Genomic DNA, 24,328 nt, shown 5'->3' with positions numbered 1-24,328 from the left:
GAATTATGGGAAATTGTTGCAAGAATACTGTTTTTGTGCGCCTGTAGTTAAAAGTTCACAGCGTTCAACAGCATCGGGCGAAACACCAACACGTATTACACCAACCAGCCAGGAGTGTTCAAGTTAAAAAAAAAATCCTATCGTTCAGCATTTGTGCGCCTGTGGTTTTATCAGTTATCTATTATTCACAGCCTGCACACAGTTTTTACACTTTCAACTCGCTATCGTAGACACATCAGAGACTGCAGAGTAAACAGAGACTGTCAGTGTACTCTACAGTCTCTGGACACATGTAGGACATGCGAACTGGTCTCACGACAGCAGAATTCACACCACAGTCATATTCATCTGGCTGCAGATTTCATCGTCATACGCCGGTAGGTTGGTAACTTGTTCATAGTTTCAGATCAAATCAAGGTTGCATAATTAATATTTGTCCTTCGGACAGGTTTTTTTTTTCTTTTTTTTTTTCTTAAGTTCTTATGTCAAAAAGCTTTGCCTGATCACTCTGTATTCCCTTATCCTGTACGGGTTTTATACCTTAACAACTTGAATGGGGAAACTTGAAGTTGTCGTCAGATGTTCGTCAAGAAAAAAACTTTTCCTGCGATCTCCAGGCCTTTTGAAATGTAAGTGCTCAACTGAAAAGATCCTACATTCTGTGACAAGTATTGCGGGTACACTGCATCGTCATTGCTCACAGGACGAATTCCAGGACTCTGTGGTTCAGTGGAAGCACAGGGGCAAGTAAACGGTCAGTTACCGAACAGTGGCCTGAGTAGGTCTCAGCTAGGTTTCAAGGACGAGTTAGCCAGGTCATCATCTGGACTTTGTAAGCTGACCTTACCGCTTTCCTTGCTTGCGTGTGCCCGTCGTACGCTGAATAAGCGACAAGCATATTAACACGATCAACAACAAGAACAAATACTTGATTGTCTGACCATTACAAAAACATAAATGAGCCGTTTCATGTAACATCTGTTATGATGAAGAATAAGATGTAATTATTTTTGGATCGTTTTATAAAAACATAATTTTAATTACAATTTTTAGATTTTTAATGACCAAACTCATTAATTATTTCCTAAGCCTCGAAGCTGAAAGGCAATACCAAAATCCGGCCTTTGTCGAAGATTGCTTGGCCAAAATTTCAATCAATTTCATCGAAAAATGGGGGTGTGACAGTGCCGCCTCAACTTTTACAAAAAGCCGGATATGACGTCATCAGACATATATTGAAATAAAATGAAACAAGGCGTCTGGGGATATCATTCTCAGGAACTCTCATGTAAAGTTTCATAAAGATCGGTCCAGTAGTTACCTCTGAATCGCTCTACACAAACACACACACACACACAGACACACACACACACTCACACACACACACACACACACACACACACACACAAACACACACACACACACACACACACACACACACACACACACACACACACACACATACACCACGACCCTCGTCTCGATCAAAACTTGACTAAATGTAATGAGACATTTTATCATTGGCGGCGACCGTTGTCATTATCACTGGCGTACGATGTCAGGAACTTGCCTCAATGTTTGGGCGAACATTCGTGCTGAAGAACCTTATGATTCGCCCCTACAAACATACGGACGAGAAACAAATCTTTGTTCATGCCCAGTTAATGTTACGATCCACACAGCAACAGAAAAGCCAACAAAATGTGGGTTAAAAAAGGTGTGTTTTTGTGAGGCATATCTACTGGTTATTTAACACAAACTGTAGCCCCATATTTCAAATGATTTGTCTATATACTGACATCGTGCTATTGTTGAGAGTCAGCAGCAGCTGGTGCTTATAATTACCCCACCTGTTGTTGTTGTTTCCCTGCTTGAGTTTCATTTGTCAACCCAATTAGTTTCCAGGAAAGGACAAAACAAAACGTTACGTTCACAGATGTATGAAGAGAGTCAGCGTGAACTGCAAGTATGCTCAGTTTGCTGAACACTCACAAAGCCAGCCTGAGTCGTTGGCAGAAGAAAGAGAGGGGCTGTCACAAAATGTCAGACATCATGAACATGTTGTAGAGGTTGAAGCTCGAGACGCCAGAATTTTTGTTGTTGTCGCGTCAATGAAGACGTTCCCGAGTGAAAAAACAAAGCCATAGGCTACAATCTCACCAGCGTATGACCCCGTATTTAACTGTGCCTATTCCCATGGATTTCAATCTGATTTCTACCCTTTTATGCATGTTTGTGTTTGAAAGTATATATTCTTCATTGCTGCTGACCGGGTTGCAGAGACTGCTGGCTGAGGTGACCATCAGCTGACCGACAATGTCCGACAAGGCTGAGTATGACATCGTCGTGGCGTTCCTCGATAAGGATCAAGGGTTCGCCTTCAATAACACCTTTCCCTGGCCGTATTTGCCGTGAGTGTGTGTGTGTGTGTGTGTGTGTGTGTGTGTGTGTGTGTGTGTATGTGTATGTGTGTGTGTGTGTGTGTGTCTGTCTGTCTGTCTGTCTGTCTGTCGTGCCTGTCCGTCTGTCCGTCTGTCTCTCTGTCTGCCCTTCAGTCTGACTATCTTTTTGTAATTTTGTCCTCTCGCATCATTTCACGTTAACCTTCTCTTTACACCCCCGGTATAGGGGTGTGTATAGGATTCGGTCGATGTGTTTGTTTGTTTGTTTGTTTGTGTGTTTGTGTTCGCATATAGATCTCAAGAATGAACGGACCGATCGTCACCAAACTTGGTGAACAGGTTCTATACATTCCTGAGACGGTCCTTACAAAAATTGGGACCAGTCAAACACACGGTTAGGGAGTTATTGGTGGATTAAGATTCTACAAGGACTTATAGAGGGACATATTAATGGTCAAAGGGAAATAACCTTCTCAGTTGGTGGCAGTGAGAATGGTAAGGACGGGGGTGTTTTTCCTACCTCGGAGGAATTTCTTGTTCTCTCTGCTATTGTTTTGGTAACCCCTTTCCTGTTTCGTCAGCTTTCTCCAGTCAGTGACATCTTTTACTAAAAGTTTCGGTTTTATGTTCATATCATGGCGGCAGATATTTCGTAGAAATTCAACTTTTTTGTGTAAATTTCCTCAGGACTGATTCCTAATTATTTTTGTTTGTTGTTAAAGTCTGTGGTTCTCGTGCTTTGAAATAATATTTGGCCTTTTGTTGGCTTTTCAGGGGCGACCACAAGTTTTACATTGACCTTACCACGAGCCGTAAAGATCAAAGTAAGTGAGAAATGTGTTTGTTTGTTAGTTGGTTGGCTTGTTGGTTGGTTGGTTGGCTTGTTGGTTGGTTGGTTGGTTGCTTGTTTTGTATGTGTTTTGTGTGTGTGATTTTTCTTTTTAAGTTGTTGTTGTTGTTGTTGTTGTTGTTGTTGTTGTTGTTGTTGTTGTTGTTGTTGTTGTTGTCTGTATCCTACATGAAAGTGTGCGCACAAGGCTTACGCTTTCGGGGAATTTTCTTCAAACAAAACAGTCAAATTTCTTTAGTTGTGCCTAACCTAAATCATTAGGCCAAATAAAAATATATGTTGGTTTAGAGTAATGTGACCAAAAAAGATAGGGTCGGTAGGTCGTTTTATATTTGTTATATATATATTTTTTTTCCATTCAGTCGATTTTAGAGGAGGTTACTTCCCTTAGTCTCGGGATGGTTCGCAAAATGTGCCAAAAGTGTTTGGTTTTTTTGAGAAAGGAAAAAAAGGTTTCAGGGTCGGCAGGAAAAGATAGGGTCGGTCGGGTTACCCGAAACCAACATAATGATATTTTTATTTGGCCTTATGCTCTTTGCTACGGAAATATGTGTGCGTTCGCTTGTCCCACGTCGGTTACAGAATTTAAACAGCAATAAACTTAATACATAACTTTTTCTCTTCGTTTAAAAAGTAAAGGAGCTCAAGATTATGGACATTTTGCCATCAAGGCGCATGTTGATTTCGTGTTTTTGTGTGTTTTCTTTAGCTTTTTTCCTCGAAGCTCAGTGCAAGTTTGTAAAATGTCAAGGATAGAAAGTGAAGTGAAAAAAGTATAATGTAATGAAAATAAAATGGTGTTTCAGGCAAGAAGAATGGTTACATCATGGGGCGTGTCACGTGGGAGGCGTGGACAGAGGATGAGAAGAGCAACCCCAATCTCTTCACTGTGGTCACAAGTTCCACTCTCAAGTCAGTTGGCTTTGTCTGTCTGTCTGTCTGTCTGTCTGTCTGTCTGTCTGTCTGTCTGTCTGTCTGTCCGTCGGTCTGTCTGTCTTTCTGTCTTTCTGAGTGTGTCTGTTTGTCTGTCTTCCTGTCTGTCTGCCTGTCTGTCTGTCTGTCAGTCTGTCTGTCTGTCTGTCTGCCTGTCTGTCTGTCTGTTTAACAGTCTGTCTGTCTGCCTGTCTGTCTGTCTGTCTGTCTGTCTGTCTTCCTGTCTGTCTGCCTGTCTGTCTGTCTGTCTGTCTGTCTGTCTGTTTAACAGTCTGTCTGCTCGTCTGTCTGCCTGCCTTTCTGCCTGTTCATCAATAAATCCATCTGTATGTTCGCCTGTTTGTCCATCCCTTCGTCTGTCCATCCCTTCGTCCGTCAGCCTGTCTGTCTGTCTATGTGCCTGTCTGTGTGCCTGTCTGTGTGCCTGTCTGTCTGTTTATCTATCTCTCTCTGTCTCCTCCCCCCCTCTCTCTCTTTCTCTCACTCCCAGCCTCCCTCCTCTGTTTCTCTCACTCACTCACTCACTCTCTCTCTCTCTGATGGGGTCCTGATTTGGCCTATTATGGTCCGCTGGACCCGAAAACCAACAGCTAACTAACTAACTCTCTCTCTCTCTATCTCTCTCTCTCTCTCTCTTTCTCTCTCTTTCTCCCTCTCTCTCTATCTCTCTCTCTCTCTCTCTCTCTCTCTCTCTCTCTCTCTCTCTCTCTCTCTCTCTCTGGCTCTAATCACTAGAAGCAGCATGGATGATAAGGTTGCTCTTGATTTGCATCTGGCTTTTGTTACCCCAAAATGTGTAAATCTGCCGATCAGTGCGTCCGTCTGTACACCTGTCTGTACACCTGTCTGTCTGATTGTGCCTGCAGTCTGTCTGTCCTCTGTCTGTCTGTCTGTCCGCCCCTCCGGGGTATACCAGTGTCCATTCATTTAAGGCCAAAAAAAAAGGTCTGTTTACGGTAACATAGGCCAAAAAAATAGGGTCGGTAGGTCGGGATTTTTTTTATTTTTTTTTTCTTCCAAAAAACCATATTTTTACGTTATTTTGCAAAAAAAAAAAAGATTTTTTTTTTCCCCAAATGCCAAGGGTCGCGCGAAAAAACTAGGGTCGGTCGGGTTACCGTAAACAGACCTTTTTTTTTTTTTGGCCTAACAACAACAACATTGACGTGTGGAGAAAATCAGTGCCAGAGCTTATCACCCTCTGCATGGTTCATCAGAGCTTGATCTCATCGATTTTTGTGCCTGAGTGCCGGTTTGTACGTGTCTGAATCAAGACCCGGTCAGAAAAGCAGTTAATTGTGATCTTATTCGATCTTTCTTTGAAGAATAAATGTTCAAGGCATGTTTCATGGGTTGTATATTTTCAGGTCTGACGGAGTTCCTCACTTGCAAAAAGTGTTACCCTCCCTTGATGACGCAATCACTTACATCACCACACCTCCCGTGAGCGACCAGCTTGAAAAAGTCTGGCTGATGGGAGGTGGACGAAATTATGACGTGAGTGGCCTGGGATGCCGTTATGTTTTTTATACTTGAACTTTTACGATGTTTGTTTGTTTGTTTGTTTGCTTAACGCCCAGCCGACCACGAAGGGCCATATCAGGGCAATGCTGCTTTGACATATAACGTGCGCCACACACAAGACAGAAGTCGCAGCACAGGCTTCATGTCTCACCCAGTCACATTATTCTGACACCGGACCAACCAGTCCTAGCACTAACCCCATAATGCCAGACGCCAGGCGGAGCAGCCACTAGATTGCCAATTTTAAAGTCTTAGGTATGACCCGGCCGGGGTTCGAACCCACGACCTCCCGATCACGGGGTGGACGCCTTACCACTAGGCCAATCGTGCCGGTAATTTTACGATGTGTTTCGTACTTTAAACGTTTTATTTGAAATGTACTTGCACTTAGGTGCAGTTTACTTTTACTTACATTGGTTTAAACAAAATTGTATTCAGAATTTCTTCGCATGAACAGTTCAAAACACATGCACTCAAGCAAATGCTTATATCACGTGACCAGAACAATACTAAATTACACACATTTTCGTAATGGTGGACATAACAACAATAAACCAGAAGAACAAATTGAAAGAATGGGGATGGGGAACTCAAATAGGAACAAAAGAATCTACAGAAGAGAAAAAAGAAAAGGGAGGGGGAGGGGGAAGAAAGTACTAACAACCACAAGGAGAGACTAGGACGAAAGCGCATAGGAAGAGAGCATCAAGTCTAAGACATGCAACATGTAAATTCAAGTAAATGTAAAAAATGTTTGATGGAAGGCAGTAACTTGTTAACATATAAAATACGAGACAAACGATAATAATCATTACTTATACGCTGCTTATGTAATCAAATACGATAACACAGAGAGAGGCAGTGAGGAGGTACACATACGCCTGCCCACACACATATACACTATCAATGCGTGAACACATCATTACGTACTTACATTCTTCCAGCAAAGTTTACGATTTCGATGTGTAATCCGAATATACCTGTATCATTCTTTAATTGTGATTTTTGACAAGTTGTGGCTATTTATTGTAAAGACAAAGACGGCAAGGTTCTGCAAAAATGGGACTGTGGTGACCATCATGTTGTAGGAAAGTTCTGGGTAAAAACATAAGGTGGTGATAAACCAGAAGAAAAAGGATATGATCGACGACGGTGACAACGATGATGCTGATGATGACGATGCTGCTGTTGCTGCTGCTGCTGCTGCTGATGATGATGATGACGATGATGGTGATAATGATGATGATGACGATGATGATGATGATGACGATGACAGTGATAATGATAATGATGACGACGACGATGATGATGATGACGACGACGACGACGATGATGATGATTACGACGACGACCGTATGACGATGACGATGATGATGATGATGATGACAGGCCTCAATGGACGATCCACGGTTGAAGAGGATCTGGGTGACCAGGATCTTTGGTGACTTCACGGCCAATGTCTTCTTCCCCAAATTCCAAGACAAGTTTAAGAGAGTGAAGTGAGTTGATGATTCGGTTTGCGTTCAGGTGTCCATCCGTCTGTCCATCTGTCTGTGTCTGTCTGTCTCTCTCTCTCAGTCTCTCTTTCTCTCTCTCACACCCTGTCTGTCTGTCTGTCTCTGTCTGTCTGTCTCTGTCTGTCTGTCTCTGTCTGTCTGTCTGTCTGTCTGTCTGTCTGTCTGTCTGTATGTCTCCTTGTCTGTCTGTCTGTCTGTCTGTCTCTCTCCCTCTCTCCCTCTCTCCCTCTCTCCGTCTGTCTGTCTCTCAGTCAGTCTGTCTGTCTGTCTGTCTCTCTGTCTCTCTGTGTCTCATTCTCTCTCTCTCTCTCTCTCTCTCTCTCTCTCTCTCTCTCTCTCTCTCTCTCTCTCGGGCTGTGTGTTTGCATGGGTATGCGTGTGTGTGTGTGTGTGTGTGTGTGTGTGTGTGTGTGTACGTGTGTGCGTGTGTGTATGCCGGCTTGCTTGCGTACGTGCGTGAGTCAGTGTGTGTGGCGGGCGGGCGTGCGTGCGTGTTTGACAATCATTCGACTGATATGGTCAAGCATTTTATTAAGGCACAGAGACTCGTCAAAACACGAATGCAGCCTAGGCATTCGGAACAGCAGACAGTTCGTCCCCACGTTCGGCGAGAGATTTATTTCTCAGTCAACTTTGTGTGCAGACTCTCCTCGGTGTCCGAACACCGTGCCCCGGGTGTGTACACTGACGCAAGCACAAGACCAAGTGCGCACGAAAAAGATCCTGTAATCCATGTCCGAGTTCGGTGGGTTATAGAAACACGAAAATACCCAGCATGCTTCCTCCGAAAGCGGCGTATGGCTGCCTAAATGGCGGGGTAAAAACGGTCATACACGTAAAATTCCACTCGTGCAAAACACGAGTGTAAGTGGGAGTTTCAGCCCACGAACGCAGAAGAAGAAGAAGAAGGAACAGCAGACAATGGTAACAGAACAGGCTTTAGCTGGCCACATATATTTTACCTTGCTGCGTTGCGATTTATACGCGTCACTGATAAGACTGATTTTGACAATTTCAGGTGCCCCACGCTCGACGAAAGTCTGCAGGAGGACAATGGGGTGAAATACCAGTTTGAGTTATGGGAACGCTTCACAAACTGACATGTGTTGTAAATCGCACTGTTGCTGAGGTCCGTGGTTGCTGTCTGTGTCCTTGCACGCTGGGTTTACCTACAGGCGCTGGACACTTGCTTTTGATTGGGAAAACGAGGATCTTTCAGCTCTACAGTGTGACACGCCTGTTTTCACTTCAGGAGAGCTTTTCTCAGAACGACATTTTGTACTCCCCAAACGGATTTCATGTGCCTGTGATTGCACTATGATGTTCTTTATTTACTGATATAGGTCAGACGGACATACCAGAGACATAGATAGAATGTATGTATGTCTCTACTATCTATGTCTCTGTATAGGTTTATATTTATAACGCAGTTGCGATTACCCCTTGATACCTTTTATAACGGTAGCTTTATCTATAGTGTTGTAAATTGTGTATTGTTTACGATAGACGTCAGAGCCATGTTAACTTGTGAATTCAAACTAGCTACACTTGCTGATAATTTCGAAACGCGGTTATCGTTTTCTGAGACTATGGCTGCAAGACTGAGTTAGAGTTAATGTAGTAGTAACAGAAAACTTAGGTACAAGTAGTCCTGCCAAAATGATAATAACTAGTCCTAAGAATACTAGTCTCTGGAAAATTATATTGTGCAATTTTTTACATGGCAAATTTGCATAGGATTTTGATGCTGAAACTTCCATTTGCATCAAGTACAAAATCTGGTCATTCGGTAATTTACACTGAATTTTAATTGGCAATTTTCTTAATATTTTCATACACATGTGTTAACATCTCGTCTCCTCCTCCGCCTACAACCTCCAGCATTCCCCACTCTATATCCTCCCCCCACCCTCACCCTTTCTTTATAGCCTGGGGATCAATCCATTAGTCAATCAAACGGTTGGTGACGGCATTACCATTTGATAGTGTCGGTTATTATGAGATCCAGCATTCATTTCACTTGATCTTAGATGTTTGGTTTTTAATAAAAGAACACAAATATTAAATGACATTAACACATCTAAGTCTACACTTTATACAGTGAATTTGTCGCGTTGCATTTTTCTCCAGTGTCAGATTAATTATTATTGTTAAAGGCACAGTAAGCCTCCCGTAAACCATTACAGATACTGTCAGGCTTTTACACACAGTACAAACACCCTTCCATTTGAACGCTCACCAAACGGGAACATCCTTGGTGCCCTCCGTAAAGAGCGAGCAATTTTCAAAGAATTCATTTTTGTGTGCTGTATCTTACCCCTGAGCCATCGTGAACCCGCTGTGACTCGCTGTGAGCTTATCTGCAATAGCACGTTATTAAATGCTGCCATACTCGTAGCGTTAATTAATTAATTCATATTGTTTACATGTGCCAATAATGTTATACAACTGTATAGGGGATATAATAACGAGTGGCTGTAGCTTTCGAACACAGAAAAAAATATTTCAGTGTTGCAAAGTGGTGTTGATAGTGTCGAATGAAAACAGAACAGTCTCAAACGACATCTTTGGTTTACGAAACGTCACGAAGTGACGTCAACGGTCTAAAAATAGCCCAAGTCCTGGAGAACTGTTGCTAAACAATGCAATAAAGAAATAATTATTTCTCGTAATTGGTAAGGACTTCAAACCTAAAACTTTGCAGGAAGCTTAAATTTATACATCCCCGCAACGATGGGAAAAGCCCTGGAAGTAATTAAACTAATTAAATATGACTATGTCAGCCTTTAAGTACCTCTGACTATGCACGAAACAAACGGCTGTGGTTCACAAGAACTCTAGCGGTGGCTTTTGACTGTTCAGAGGAACTGGCGATAGGTATAAACCGTCGTCTGCTACGAGAACCACGACCTTGCGTGACCCTGCTTCCAGGCTTTTCTTTTTTCAAACTTTCAAAACTTCGAATTGTACTGATCTTGTCTTGATGAAAAAATAATTCTTTTATGATTTAAGAATGTTTGTGTAACAAGCTGTTAATTTATTATTTAGATTTTAAAAGTTAGGTCTAGCGCCAAAACGCACCACGGTCCGATTGTCTCTGACACTCTCTCCGCAAAATTAATTATTTGAAAATTGCTCGCTCTTTACGTAGGGCACCTAGGATGTTCCCGTTTGGTGAGCGTTCAAATGGAAAGGTGTTTGTACTGTGTGTAAAAGCCTGACAGTATCTGTGATGGTTTACGGGAGGCTTACTGTGCCTTTAATGTTCGGCCGGGTCTTGTCCATCATGCAGAATTTACTTGTTGAGTCACTTGAGAAAATGTGACTCTATGTAATCGGTCAGTGTTAGTCTGTCCGGCCGGCCGTCCGGCCGGCCGTCCGTAGACACCACCTTAACGTTGGACTTTTCTCGGAAACTATCAAAGCGATCGGGCTCATATTTTGTTTAGTCGTGACCTCCAATGACCTCTACACTTTAACGATGGTTTCGTTGACCTTTGACCTTTTTCAAGGTCACAGGTCAGCGTCAAAGGAAAAATTAGACATTTTATATCTTTGACAAAGTTCATCGGATGTGATTGAAACTTTGTAGGATTATTCTTTACATCAAAGTATTTACATCTGTAGCCTTTTACGAACGTTATCAGAAAAACAAGGGAGATAACTAGCCTTTTCTGTTCGGCAACACACAACTTAACGTTGGGCTTTTCTCGGAAACTATAAAAGTGACCGGGCTCAAATTTTATGTGAACGTGACTCCCAGTGACCTCTACACTTTGACGTCTGCTTTGGTGACCTTTGACCTTTTTCAAGGTCATAATATTCAGAACTGCGAAAGTGACTCGATCGAGCGTTTGCTCTTCTTGTTTTTATAGGGTCCTGATTTGGCCTATTATGAGGGCCCCAAAGGGGAGGGCCCCAAAGGGTTTAAAATCGTGATCGTGATTGGCGTTTTTTGACCTTTCTGTGACCGTGATTGCCGAAATTTCCATTTCTGTGATCGTGATGGGACTTTGCCCGTGATCCGTGATGACAAAAAAATCAAGTCTCGTGATCGTGATCGTCATTTGTTTTCGTGATCGTGATGGGCATTATTGCAAAGCATTTTATTTTCAACGTACATTTTTCACAGCTGTATCACTCTATGATCCTCTATTCGTCAAGGAGTCAATCCCGATTGAAGGGAAGCAACAACACATTCAGAAATATGATTTTGACAGCGATTGCTTCCCTTTAAGAGAACCAATCACACACACAAAAAATCCAATCGGAAGGCAAATTGCAAAAGTCTGCCAAACTTCATCCAATGGAAGGGCTTCGTGCAAAAGTTTTGAGTGCATTCAGTCAAATTCGAATTCGAAGATCAAAAATGGCGTGCAGCGGTACTGTCATCGAACTTCTGTTATATTTTGTGGATTCAAGCCAGACCAAAGCAGGCGGCGAGAATGCCTTCCTTAATGGAAAGGTCAGGCTACGGGTCGGTCTTTCCGAAGACGAAATATCAAGGCGGTATGTTGATCTATGTTGCTCTATGACTGTTCTGAATGTAGGCAAAGATCTTGACATTTGTTCAAGATCTTTGAGTTTGAGTGAGATCATTGACATTGTCCACATTGCTACGTCCGGCTGTCACTCGCTCAGTGTGACCTCGACTGGCTCGAGATCGAGTCTGCGTGTAGCCAAAACCGAAACTAGAAATGTGTTTTTCATCCCATCAACGTGGACACGCTTGGCATAGATTATAATTGTCGCTTCTTTGCATTAAGCTTGGATTTATTTTAGCGCCTGTAAACTTTAATATCAACAATGGGTTAAATTCAGAAACAATGGCGGGGAGACGTGCCAGTTTGGGTCACTTGATCCTCATGTCAAAGACGATCAGTCAAAGTCATGTTCGTTGGGGATTTTGTCAGGCATGCTACTTTTCCGGTAATTGCCAGAAATCCGATAAAGCCGTTTTCAAAATTCGGTAAAGTCAAATTTATTCCGGTGAAGTTGAAAAATTTCCGCAAAAACGATCCGTGTGCGGAATTTCGCGCAACGCGATCGGGCGCCGGTCTCAATGAAGCCAGCGCACAGTAGTGTTGTTTTCACCAGTTTGGAGGTGTGTTGAATGGTGGTGGGGGGAGGCTAAAATGGGATTTTTAACAAGATCACAACACTATTACAGCCCTGAAAATGATGCCCGGAATGCACCAGATTGCACAGATTTTAACCGTTTTTTGAAAAAAATTCCGGGGGGGCATGCCCCCGGACCCCCCTAGTTGGCTCGCCTGCTTCGCAGGCTCAGGCTTGTGGCTTCGCCACTGGCACTGCGCGCTTCTTTCAGGTAAAACCATTGTTGACCTGTAGCATTCCTGTTTGTTTTTCAAGGCCATGAAACCAGGCGATGGTGTACCTCAAATTGTATGGCAAAGTTGAAAATAAAGAGCCCATCACACATAAATTATATTCATGTGTGTGAGTGAGGGTGTGGGAGTAGAATGTGTATGAGTGGAGAGAGAGAGAGAGAGAGAGAGAGAGAGAGAGAGAGAGAGAGAGAGAGAGAGAGAGAGAGAGAGAGAGAGAGAGAGAGAGAGAGAGAGAGAGAGAGAGAGAGAGAGAGAGAGAGAGAGGGAGAGAGAGAGAGAGAAAACAATGAAAACGACATTCTTGTTACTGATTACAAATCATATGTATTTCTATGTGTGTATGAAAGGGAATTCAAAAAATAATGATAAAAAAGTGCAACAGTTCTCACTTTGTGTTGAATAAACAATAGATCCAGAGGAGCGAATTACTGTGTGGTTGTGTTTACTTTGACACGAGCTTTCCGTACATGCAACTTTTACCGTGACCGTGATTTGCCACTGGTGTTCGTGATCGCGAAAACAAAAATCAAGGTAACTGTGATCGTGAAAGCTAAAATTTCCTTTCCCGTGATCGTGATGATACCCCCCCTTTGGGGCCCTCAAAGGGGGGGGTATCATCACGATCACGGGAAGGGAAATTTTAGCTTTCACGATCACAGTTACCTTGATTTTTGTCAATGATCACCGCAGTCAATGATAAAAACAAATGACGATCACGATCACGAGACTTGATTTTTTTGTCATCACGGATCACGGGCAAAGTCCCATCACGATCACAGAAATGGAAATTTCGGCAATCACGGTCACAGAAAGGTCAAAAAACGTCAATCACGATCACGATTTTAAACCCTTTGGGGCCCTCTATTATGGTCCGCTGGACCCGAAAAGCAACAGCTAACTTACTAACTACTTATTTTTATCTGTCACAATTAAAATGACTTTGTCATGACAAAACAATAAACAATAGTGACAAAAATGTCATTTTCAATTACTTGTATTAATAACCATGCTTGTCATCTTTATTTCATATTGTCAGTGTATGTCCTTGGGCCTTTGTTTTCAGTGGCATTTTCATCAACAGCATAACATGCACAATTCTATAAGCTTGTACGAGTTGTTCGTCTTTAATTGTAGGCTATGTATGTAATATCATATACTCTTTATTCTATTGTACTGAACAGCTGTTCAGCTGGCAATAAAGAACTAGTTTTAATATCAGTGTTGAATGACATTAATACCTGCGTTTTTGTTTGTCGGGGTGAAATGTAATAATAACTACGATGTTGTCATGCCTAAATTACCCTCAACGAATAATTATGCTTTACTGACGCGACGTGCAAACACAAAGCGGTGTGTTTGTCTGTGTGTGTGACAGTGTGTGTGTGTCAGTGTGTGCACGGTGTGTGTGTGTGTGTGTGTGTGTGTGTGTGTGTGACAGTGTGTGTGTGTCAGTGTGTGTGACAGTGTGTGACAGTGTGTGTGTGTGTGTGTCACTGTCACTGTCAGACTATGTGTCACTGAGTGTCACACTACAGGGGCGGATCAGTTCATTTTATGGGGGAAGGGGGGGTTTTTAAAACTATATTGTGAAGATATGGGTGTGAAGGCGCAAAGCGCCGAGCCGACAGCGCGAAGCGCCTAGCTTGCTAGGGGGGTCCGGGAATTTTGAAAAAAAGGATGCAAAATGGTGCAATCTGGTGCATTCTGAGGATGATCATAACCAGTTTCAGGCAGCCCTCTTTTTTTGTTTTGTTTTGTGTTTGGTTCGTTTGGGATCCGAAATCCCCAACAACAACAACCCCCCCCCCCCCCCCCAAAAAAAAAAAAAAAAAAAAAAAAAAATTTGGCTGGAGGGGGGGGGGTATTTCCGGAAACCCCAGAACCCCCCCCCCCTCGTCCGCCCCTGCACTATGTGTCAGACGGTGTGTGTGTGTGTGTGTGTGTGTGTGTGTGTGTCAGTGTGTCGCACGCCCTCTCACCACTGTCCCTCAGTTGTACGTGAGCATGGGAGGTAGAGAGGCGAAGATAGGCCTTGCACTGTTAGTGCTGCTAACCAATGCACAAATGTTCGCCTCTCGGGCGTGTGCCAATTAAGTTTGCAATGGAACCAATCCCGGTGTTACCCGGACTAAATAAATTATGATGTGCGGAAGGGTTTAAGAAATAATTCTGCAGCGTGCGCGGCTCGAAAAGAAGACCAATGTCCATGCGGCCAGACGACGCTGTGGAATCAATGATTAAGGCATTGCGGAAAAGTGAGAATAGTGATTGTGACATCAGTCACAGGCAGTGCTTCCGAGTCCGCTACTGTCGTGGAGTGGCAGTCGTAGCCAGTGGCGGTGTGACGAGGGATACTGCTGCCAGCGCTGGTCATTGTCTTCTGGCTCTTGGCTGCAGAACCCCACAGCTCCGACACCGCTTCAAGTTCTGGATTACCGTACCGGGGCTGGGCCGATTGTGACGGTCGTCGCGGCTGTCTCAGTCTGGTTTGGAACACTACAACTCAACAGACCTTAACCCATCAGACGGTTTTCTTCTTCTTGGATCAGCCATCACAGCGCTGAAAGTCCACGAAATGGGGCACTGGCCTTTGGATAGTACTATTCATAATGTACTAGCCAGAGAGAACATTTTTGTATTTTTACTCGTCAAACCAACCATTTGGCAAAGTCAAACAAATGATTTGTTTGACTGATGAACTTTCGCATTTGGCGAGTAGAGTTTACATTTTTACTCGCCAATTACATGTTTCTACTCGCCGCGGCGAACTAAAATACTAGCCACTCATCAGTTCAGGCCTGCGTCACAACAGTCGTTACTGTGCGTGTATATAACCGACTGTGTGTGTGTGTGTGTGTGTGTGTGTGTGCGTGTGTGTGTGTGTGTGTGGTTGTTGTTTTCATGTTGATGACGGTAACATATGACAAACATCACAAAACACAATCACCACTTTAACACCCACACCCACAAACACACACACACCCACGTGGCACACACACACACCGTGCACTGACGCACACACCGCCGTACAAGGCACACAACCACACACAGTACACGCACACACACACACACCAGTAAATCGCGTACGCACGCGCACACACACACTGGCCGTCCACACACATGAAGAGATTGAGAGAGAGAGTGAGAGAGGGAGCACAGGCGCTCGACTTACTGAACCATCAGGGACGTAGCACACCTAATAAAAGTGGTAGGGCGGAAAAAAATGGAAGACAAAATGCTGAGACAGCTAAGGAAATATGGGGCTTACACTACCGCCCCCCCCCCCCCCCCTTCCCGTCCCCTTGTAATGGTCTAAAAAAGAAAGAAAACATGATGCGATTTCGTGCCTTCTGAGCTCAGTTCCATCTAATCATCTTTCCATCCTCCACCAAACAACGGGCTGGTGAATGTATCAGTGATTATCAATCGACTTACATTTATATCTAAATTCCGATACGTTGAATGTGATGAGCACTTACTTCAAATGACTTTCGTCTTCATTATTGTCTAGTGTGTTAAAAAGCAAGGATTGACAAACTGGTTTACTTCTAAACAAGCAATTTATTGATCCGTCCAGCCATCAACATTGGCAGCCTGAGTGATGACTGAAAAATAGAGGGATTTGTCAGAATATTTTTAGCGCGTTTTCGATCCATCACAACCAGGATGCACACTTGTGTCCATTGTTCAATTCTCTCTCTACATGTTGTTTCATGTGACACTGTTAACCCCACAAGTTACTGTGTTACTCAATTGTTATGGCGTACTTACGGTTGACACACAATCACTCACCCCTCAGTCTGACCCCAGCTTCACACACAGAATATACAAAACATTTCTTACCTCCATTGTTTCTCATGGGAGCAGACGGACGAAGAAGCAATTTTCACTAAATTGGCGCCAATACTTTTATGGCCTGACGGAACTCGTCACGTGAGACGTTCTCGTCAAAATAAGACGTCATCCTATTCCAGCAGTTGACCAAGACTAACACACAAAAAAAAAATCCAAAAAAACCGACCTTATGCCATCGCCGCGCGTGAATACTACGTGGGGTGTTCTGTTGGTAGATCTCTCTCTCTCTCTCTCTCTCTCTCTCTCTCTCTCTCTCTCTCTCTCTCTCTCTCTCTTTTTTTTTTTTTTTTTTACGGAAAAAGTGGTCGGGCGGTCGCCCTACATGCCCTACCGGGTGCTACGTCCCTGACCATGCTGCCTGTACCACAATCGTATCACAATCGTACCTGCCGGGACTGAGCAATTTGGCAAGATCTGGTTTTCTCTCACAATCTCTTCCATGCAGTAGGAAAATAAGTACACAAAAAACCAATATATTGACTGAAAAGCATTTAAATCTGCGAGGGTGAAAAAGGGAGGGAAAACTCCACAGTCATCTAAAAGCATGATGCATGGCTCCACAGCTGTAATCTATTGCGGTGCCTCTGCCGAGAGTTATCTCCCGTCACAACTCTCCTGGAAGTGACGTCGATATGATGTGAAAGGATAATGTAAATTTCCAAGACGAAACCTTTGCCTTTCCCCTTCTTTTTAGAGGTAAACCCGTAGCTACCGTATACGGCAATGTTAGAAGTTGTTCGTTTTGAATAATTGATTTTGGTAGAATTAAGATTGTCACGCATGAGGTGTGTTATTCAGTTAGACTTGGATTGAGAATAAGTAATTTTAAGACCCAAAAAGTGGGCCAAATGTTCCGGTTTTGTCCACTTTGAGGAAAACATTATGATCAGAACTCTTCCACCCCTTAACTATCGGACAAGCGTCAGATAAATGCATCAGATCAAAACGTTTGCGTCCATGACTGAGGCCTGACAACACTTCAACGCTGCATGCGAAGGTATGGCACTTGTTGCACTTGCAGTGAGAAATCTGTGTCGCTTTCGACCACCTATCAAGGTCATCTCCAATTTCGAAAGCAAAAACGCAATAGCTTAAAATCTTGGTATGTAAGAGGTCACACACGTTGAGGGGCTGCTGTCTTAGCATATAACCAAGTTATGTCTCAAGTACTGAAGACAGAAAAATCAAGTTAGCATGCAGGTGGGGGCTGCATTTTTTTGTCCTACAGGCATTTTTTGTTGATATTAAAAGAAAACAGACTCTCTTATCATATTAGGCCCCAAAAAAAATAGGTGTGGTTACGGTAACATAGCCCAAAAAAATAGGGTAGGAATGTAGGCAATCTCTTTTTTTTTCTTTTACTTTTTTTTTTCTAATGTGTACAAATTAAACCTACTTGACAGGGAAATAAGTGTGCGACTCGGGCGCTTTCGCTTTCATTGCATTTTCTGCAGTCGTTTTCTTGGTTTTTTTGGTGTTTTTTTGACAAATGTAATAAAAAGTTATAGGGTCGGCCCCCAAAAATAGGATAGGTCGGGTTACCGTAACCACACCTATTTTTTTTTAGGCCTTATAATGTGCTACTCGAAGCCAAAGCCAAGTATGTTATGTCCATGTATACATCCTATTAAATTAATCCTATTATTATTATTAGTTACAAGTAGAAAATCTCATTTCTTTCAGCAGCATTGACATCACAAAAAGCCTGCAACCGCTGGCACTGGCCATCATGTAAGCAGTCGAAACATCATTACCACCCTGCTGCCCAGCACTGTCGGCAGTACCTGCTGAAGCCTAGAATCATCAGCAGGCTGCTGCGGCCCTTGCAACATCATGGCGTCTGATACAAGCGTAAATATGTCGGATGAAGATAGCAATATGACCTGGCCAGGAGGAAGTCTAAACGGTCAGATGCCAAGGCAAAGGAGAACGTCTGATGGAGCTGAGTATCGTCAAGCAAAAAAGCCGCAGTTTTTTGTCGGGGACTTGGCCATGGCAGAGATTCTTGATGATAAGGTGGGTCAAACTTTGAATTTGCACAAAACACGCTCAAAATGTTGGCTATGAAATAAGACCAAGAGGAGACATGCATGTCACATTGTCAGCAAACTTCAGCTGTATGAACTATGATTGCATACCTGATTTCATGGCATTGTCATCAGCATTTTAACATTGACCAATGCATACATTAAAACAAAAATGAAACCACCAGCAACATTCATCAGTTTGTATTCAGTTTGAGTGTCATACTACTCAGAGTTTGTTCCTGCGAAATGTGATTTGAGTATTCGGAGATCATATCAAACGTATATTTTTACTGCTTGAAGCCTGATTAATACCAGAAACAAAAGGAACTAGCGATCCATGCCGCCTTCATGTAGTTATTTTTTCCCTTAGTAAAATGTGTCACGAATTATTCCGTTTCTTTTCATACTTTATCGCCCCATTGTTGGGAAATTCGAGTCGCTTCCTCCCTGTGGAAAGCTAGCAGCAGGGTTTAGCCTGGAAGAAAAGACAATGGGATATTTGTCCCCCTCAACCAATTTCTGATGGGACATTACAAAGTCGAAGGCAAAACGCGCAAAACAAACTAGGCGGTCCGAAAATGCTTTTGTTAAAAGATGCAAAATAGTACTATTTGGTGCCATATGAATTGTTATGATAATTTGCAAGTGTATCATGTTCGTGCGTGTGTGGGTGGGGGGGGTGTGTGTGTGTGTTTTATTCGATATCGCTTCTGTTGACAGTTTCTAGAGAAGTTAACGTGCAAGCACAGATAGTTCGCAGGATTGGTTGAAATTACTAATGAATTACATTTTAAAAGCCAATCACAGCGCGTTTCACAAACTCGCAAGTTGATCGGCCTGGTGCGCGTTAGGCTTACAGCTCATTCCGAACACTGTACTCCCGTGAAAAGTGTGCATAATGTGGCCCAGTACAGTGGAACCCCCCTTTTAAGACGCCCCAATTTAAGATTCCCTCCCTTTTAAGACGCTGTTTTCTCAGACTTTCTGTTCATAGCATTCTCTAAATGTACCCCCATTTTAAGACTCCCTCCATTTTAAGACCTGAATTTTCAGATTTTTGGAGGTCTTAAAAGGGGGGTTCCACTGTAGTACGTAATCTCAGTGCGCCCTTTGACGCGGGGGGGGGGGGGGGGGGGGGGGGGGACATGGACAGGGATTGGCCTTGGGCATCGGTCATCAGTCTTTTGCCATGTTAAATTCGGAAAACACCGACACACAAGGGTCTCAATCCGTCAATTGACCGATAGACATGCAACAGAGTCAGTCAGCTCGTCTTATTTTTGTCTGCTGTCTTTTGTTTCTTTTTTCCCCTTACTTACTAATTGAAATAAATATGGTTATTCAATATTGTATCCTCAGACCTTTTATTCCTCTTCGTGTAAGACCATTGGAAAATAAACAAGAAAATGAAGAAATGAATTGAATTTTCCTCTCATTTGTACATTGTAAACAACTTTCAGTGTAATACTGTGTAGTGAGTGAAATTTAAGGAGTCGTTCCAACTTCTTGTAATCAGAAGTTGGTGTAAATCTGAGGTCATCATGAGGGCATGATAGACTTTACAAAATGAATGGATGTTTCTTTACCTTCTTATTTGTGTTTTTTTTGCGTGAACAATTCAGTTGTCTGTATGGCGTGAGCACATCCAACACTTTTGTTGTTGTTTTCTCTTGTGACAGGGAGACTACTGCGTCACCCTTCACAGTAGACTCTTCAGAGTTGTCTGCTGGCGAATAGCGCATTAAGCTATTTTTAGTAGCTTGAGGTTTCATCTACGACGCTGGCAAGGCACCTGTCAATTGTAGAGTTCTGTTTGTGATGGGGTCTGACTGCAGCTGTCTCCTGGGATGCTCTAGAGAACCTTTGCGTACCCATGGGAGTTTTTGTAGTTTTTACATTTAGTCAAGTTTTGACTAAATGTTTTAACGTAGAGGGGGGAATCGAGACGAGGGTTGTGGTGTATGTGTGTGTGTGTAGAGCGATTCAGACCAAACTACTGGACCGATCTTTATGAAATTTGACATGAGAGTTCCTGGGTATGATATCCCCGGACGTTTTTTTCTTTTTTTCGATAAATACCTTTGATGACGTCATATCCGGCTTTTTGTAAAAGTTGAGGCGGCACTGTCACACCCTCATTTTTCAATCAAATTGATTGAAATTTTGGCCCAGCAATCTTCGACAAAGGCCGGACTTCAGTATTGCATTTCAGCTTGGTGGCTTAAAAATTAATTAATGACTTTGGTCATTAAAAATCTGAAAATTGTAAAAAAAAAAAATTTTTTAAACGATCCAAATTTACGTTTATCTTATTCTTCATAATTTTCTGATTCCAAAAACATATAAGGCCAAAAAAAAAAATTGTCTGTTTAGGGTAACTCGACCGACCCTATCGATTTGGCGCCGACCCAAAAACTTTTTTTTGATTTCAAAAAAAAAAAAGAAAAAAAAGAGGTAAAAATGCTAAAAAGAGACATTTGGCGTTTCTTTCTCTCCCTTTCTCTCTGTTTTATTTATACGTTAGTTTTGAAACATGTATTCATCAAATATAAGAAGTGAATGTTCAGCCAACATAGCATTTACACAAAAAAACCAAAAAAAACTTTACCTACCTACCGACCCTACTTTTTTTGGTCATGTTACCCTAAACAGACAATTTTTTTTTTGTGGCCTAAATATGTTATATTTGGATTACAAACAAGCTCTGAAAATTAAAAATATAAAAATTATTATTAAAATAAAATTTGCGAAATCGATTTAAAAACAATTTCATCTTATTCATTGTGGGTTCCTGATTTAAAAAAACATATAGATGTGATATGTTTGGATTAAAAACACGCTCAGAAAGTTAAAAAGAATAGAGATAAAGAAAAGCGTGCTATCCTTCTCAGCGCAACTACTACCCCGCTCTTCTTGTCAATTTCACTGCCTTTGCATCGAGCGGTGGACTGACGATGCTACGAGTATACGCTCTTGCTGTAAAAATGCAGGGAGTTCAGTTTCATTCTGTTAGTTCGACAGCTTGACTAAATGTTGTAATTTCGCCTTACGCGACTTGGTTTTTTTTAGGTTTACAAAGATTTTTGTAAAAAATCTCTACCCTGTTTGACTGGCTTTGCCTCCAAAGGTGATTGTTTTGCTTCGTGCACTCGTTACATTTCACCTGCAGACAAAGCAGCATTTCCATTTTTTCATGTCTTTAATCTGATGATTATCCTGCTCTGTAATGAATAATATATAACGATGATGTCGCTCCCCACATTAGGGGTAGGCTAGGAGGACTCACTGTTAATGGCATTTGGGTTGGGCCATAAGGGCTTCTCGCCTCTTACATGCTGGTTATTGGGATTAATCATTAATTGTGTTAATTAAAGTGGATGTGAGACTGGCTTTTATGTAGATTATCTGACCAGGGCAGGAGGGGTTTGATCAGTGAACTGTGAAGTGTGCTGAAAACGAGGAGAATTAATTTTGATGTAGGATCTAGATCGAGCTAGTACAATTTAAGGCTTGTTTCAGCTTCCCTTTTTTTTTAATGACAATAGAATGTGTTGACATGTGCTGTGGAATATTGTGCGAGCTCTGGTGTTGAAAATATATGTTGTTAGTCACTCAGTATTTGTGTTCTTTGCAGGAACAAAACCTGTCAAAAAGTGTCATGTATACTCAGTATGATCATTACAACTTTTTGTTATTATAGCTAATAGTAATACTATCTGGATACAGTTGACGTCTATTAGTAATTAATAGACTTCAGCTGTATCCAGGTTGTCGTTTTATCAGTCTGCTGCTTGGAGATTACAATTTTGTCAAAGCTCTGTAAATGAGACTGAATCAGTCCAGTGTGATTTATAAGGCAAGCATCCAGGTGAGGTATAGCTGCCTGAGAGTGAGAGGAAGTTATTTGACAAGGAGACATTTTGGATACTGTCAACAGGACTTCATGGTCAGGGCTCCCCACGGACGCCCCTCCTAGTCCCGTCTGAAAAGAGAGGTTCCACTATGCTGAAAAAGTACTGAAGTACTGAGGAAACCTGACTTACATACCGCACTTCCACCTTGTATTGAACGCGGGCAGGTTGCCATGCCGCATTCCACAGTGTGGGGAAAGTGAGTTTAAGTCACCTCACAATGCCAGTAACCTGAAGACCCCAGTCACTGTATAGATCTCTCAGCTTCAGGGTGATTAAGGGACTCTGGGGAGACATCACATCACAAAAACTTCATTATTGATTAAACCCTGCCCGACTTGTCAGGGGGTGAAGTTGAAAGCCTGCACTTTTGTCAAGTAGCTGCCAGGGATGCTTAGTTTGTTGGTGATACCTCACACTAGATGTGTGCATGTTAGGGGATGTGTGTGTCTGTTTGGCAGCGAACTTGTCCGTTAACATCTGCACTGTAGTCAAATTAGTGCTGATTAGCACATGTGCTAGCTGTTGCGGGATGATGATAGTTTCTGTCTGAGTGAGGGCATATTTTTCCTGCAGTGTGCAAGGCGTTTTCAGAGGATGCACAGGCTAGGTTCGAAGTTTGCTGTTACAAACACGTTCAAGTGGTGTGCCTGTTGTTTGTTTTCACTTCAGAAATTACTTTTGTTGTTTTGCACTGGAACTAAAGAGTCACATCTGCCTGAAAGCATATTTTCCCTTCAATGTGCAAGGTGTTTTCAGAGGATGAACAGGCTAGGTTGAGTGGTGTGCCTCAGTTGTTCGACACAATTCTGTTAACTTGCAAGATTGCTTTTATTATTTATGACATCTTGCACTCATGTCAGAGCGAAGTTAAATGTTTACTGGTCTAGACTAACTCGGTTGTTAACTAAACAAATTTCCACAGCTAACTTGCAGCTAAGAACCGTTAATTGTTTACCAGGCTATCTCCGGGTGTGGTACGGTTCACACGCAGATCGATACATCAGCTGCCCAGTTCAAGTCACTAATTTTGATCTAACATTCTTTTTGCATATTAAGATTCGACAGCATGAAGGATTTCGATACTAATAATGTTTTAATTTTAGTTTCAGTACAAGTTACAGGTGTAAAAGATTTATTACTCACTGGACTTGCATCAGAAGTGTCAATTAGTTGAAATTAGGTCAAATCAATGCTCATGCACACATCCATGTCGTGTGCCTGTTTTGTATGACACATTATCCGTCCAACAAGTATGACATTATTTACAAGACTCTCGCCCTCTTGATGTAGAGGTCGAATTCAAGGCTTACTCAGCCGAGTTCTTTTATTAGTCCCATAATTGTTGTCTGTCTGTTCACTACAAAGACCATTAGGTCGACATACTTGTGAATGTTTCAGTTTGTCTATAATTAAACATTCCATGAACTAACCTTTCTTGGTTTATTTTGTTTATTTTTGCTTTTTATTCTAGCTGAAAAGAATCAAGAAACTGCTGATTTGTTTTTGTTGTAAAATGTACAAATAATACGCCTGTGGACTTGTTTAACCTAGACCCTATGTGTGTGAAACAGTACGACTGAAGTCATGCATCAATGCATTGATTGCACTTAACTACCTTAGAGTGAATAGATTCTTCTTCCGAGTAAGGAGGAGATCATGTATGACATCTTTTGGCTTTCAATATCAGGATGTCACAGGTGTATTCTTACGTTTTACATGAAAGAAGTTCTAACGTCTTTTTTTTTTGCTTTCAGTATAAAGGAATTGCTGCATTGTGCGTCACAGTGTATCACTGTATGTGCGTCTTCCAAGAAAGAAGATCTAGACTTCTTTTTCTTTTGTTTAGCTTTCAGTATAAAGGAATTTCTGCATTGTGTGTGTGTATGTGCGTCTTCCAAGAAAGAAGATCTAGACTTCTTTTTCTTTTTTTTAGCTTTCAGTATAAAGGAATTTCT

The 24,328-nt window shown here is 42.2% G+C and overlaps 2 protein-coding genes across 4 annotated transcripts in view; both read left to right on the top strand.

Moving 5' to 3' along the window:
* Positions 1 to 233: 233 nt before the first annotated feature.
* Positions 234 to 13,790, top strand: LOC138976463 (dihydrofolate reductase-like). The gene is made up of 7 exons (XM_070349313.1): positions 234 to 377; positions 2,281 to 2,411; positions 3,177 to 3,226; positions 4,059 to 4,164; positions 5,553 to 5,682; positions 7,099 to 7,208; positions 8,245 to 13,790. The coding sequence occupies exons 2-7, from the start codon at positions 2,317 to 2,319 to the stop codon at positions 8,324 to 8,326; spliced, it is 573 nt and encodes a 190-aa protein (XP_070205414.1). The 5' UTR covers positions 234 to 377; positions 2,281 to 2,316; the 3' UTR covers positions 8,327 to 13,790.
* Positions 13,791 to 17,081: 3,291 nt separating this feature from the next.
* The window catches only part of LOC138976479 (inositol hexakisphosphate and diphosphoinositol-pentakisphosphate kinase 2-like), a 120,382-nt gene continuing 113,135 nt past the window's right edge, over positions 17,082 to 24,328 (top strand). For 2 of the 3 annotated variants that reach the window (XM_070349336.1, XM_070349335.1), the window contains exons 1-2: positions 17,083 to 17,429; positions 18,119 to 18,448. In XM_070349336.1, the coding sequence (XP_070205437.1) occupies positions 18,266 to 18,448 (183 nt within the window). In that variant the 5' untranslated portion in view covers positions 17,083 to 17,429; positions 18,119 to 18,265. Of the gene's footprint in view, positions 17,430 to 18,118; positions 18,449 to 24,328 lie in introns of all 3 variants that reach the window. The other variant, XM_070349334.1, reaches the window with a different exon arrangement.

Source organism: Littorina saxatilis, linkage group LG9 (genome assembly GCF_037325665.1).
Source record: "Littorina saxatilis isolate snail1 linkage group LG9, US_GU_Lsax_2.0, whole genome shotgun sequence".
Classification (NCBI taxonomy): domain Eukaryota; kingdom Metazoa; phylum Mollusca; class Gastropoda; order Littorinimorpha; family Littorinidae; genus Littorina; species Littorina saxatilis.
Note: the sequence above shows the minus strand (reverse complement) of the source record. Positions and strands in the feature narration are given on the sequence as shown.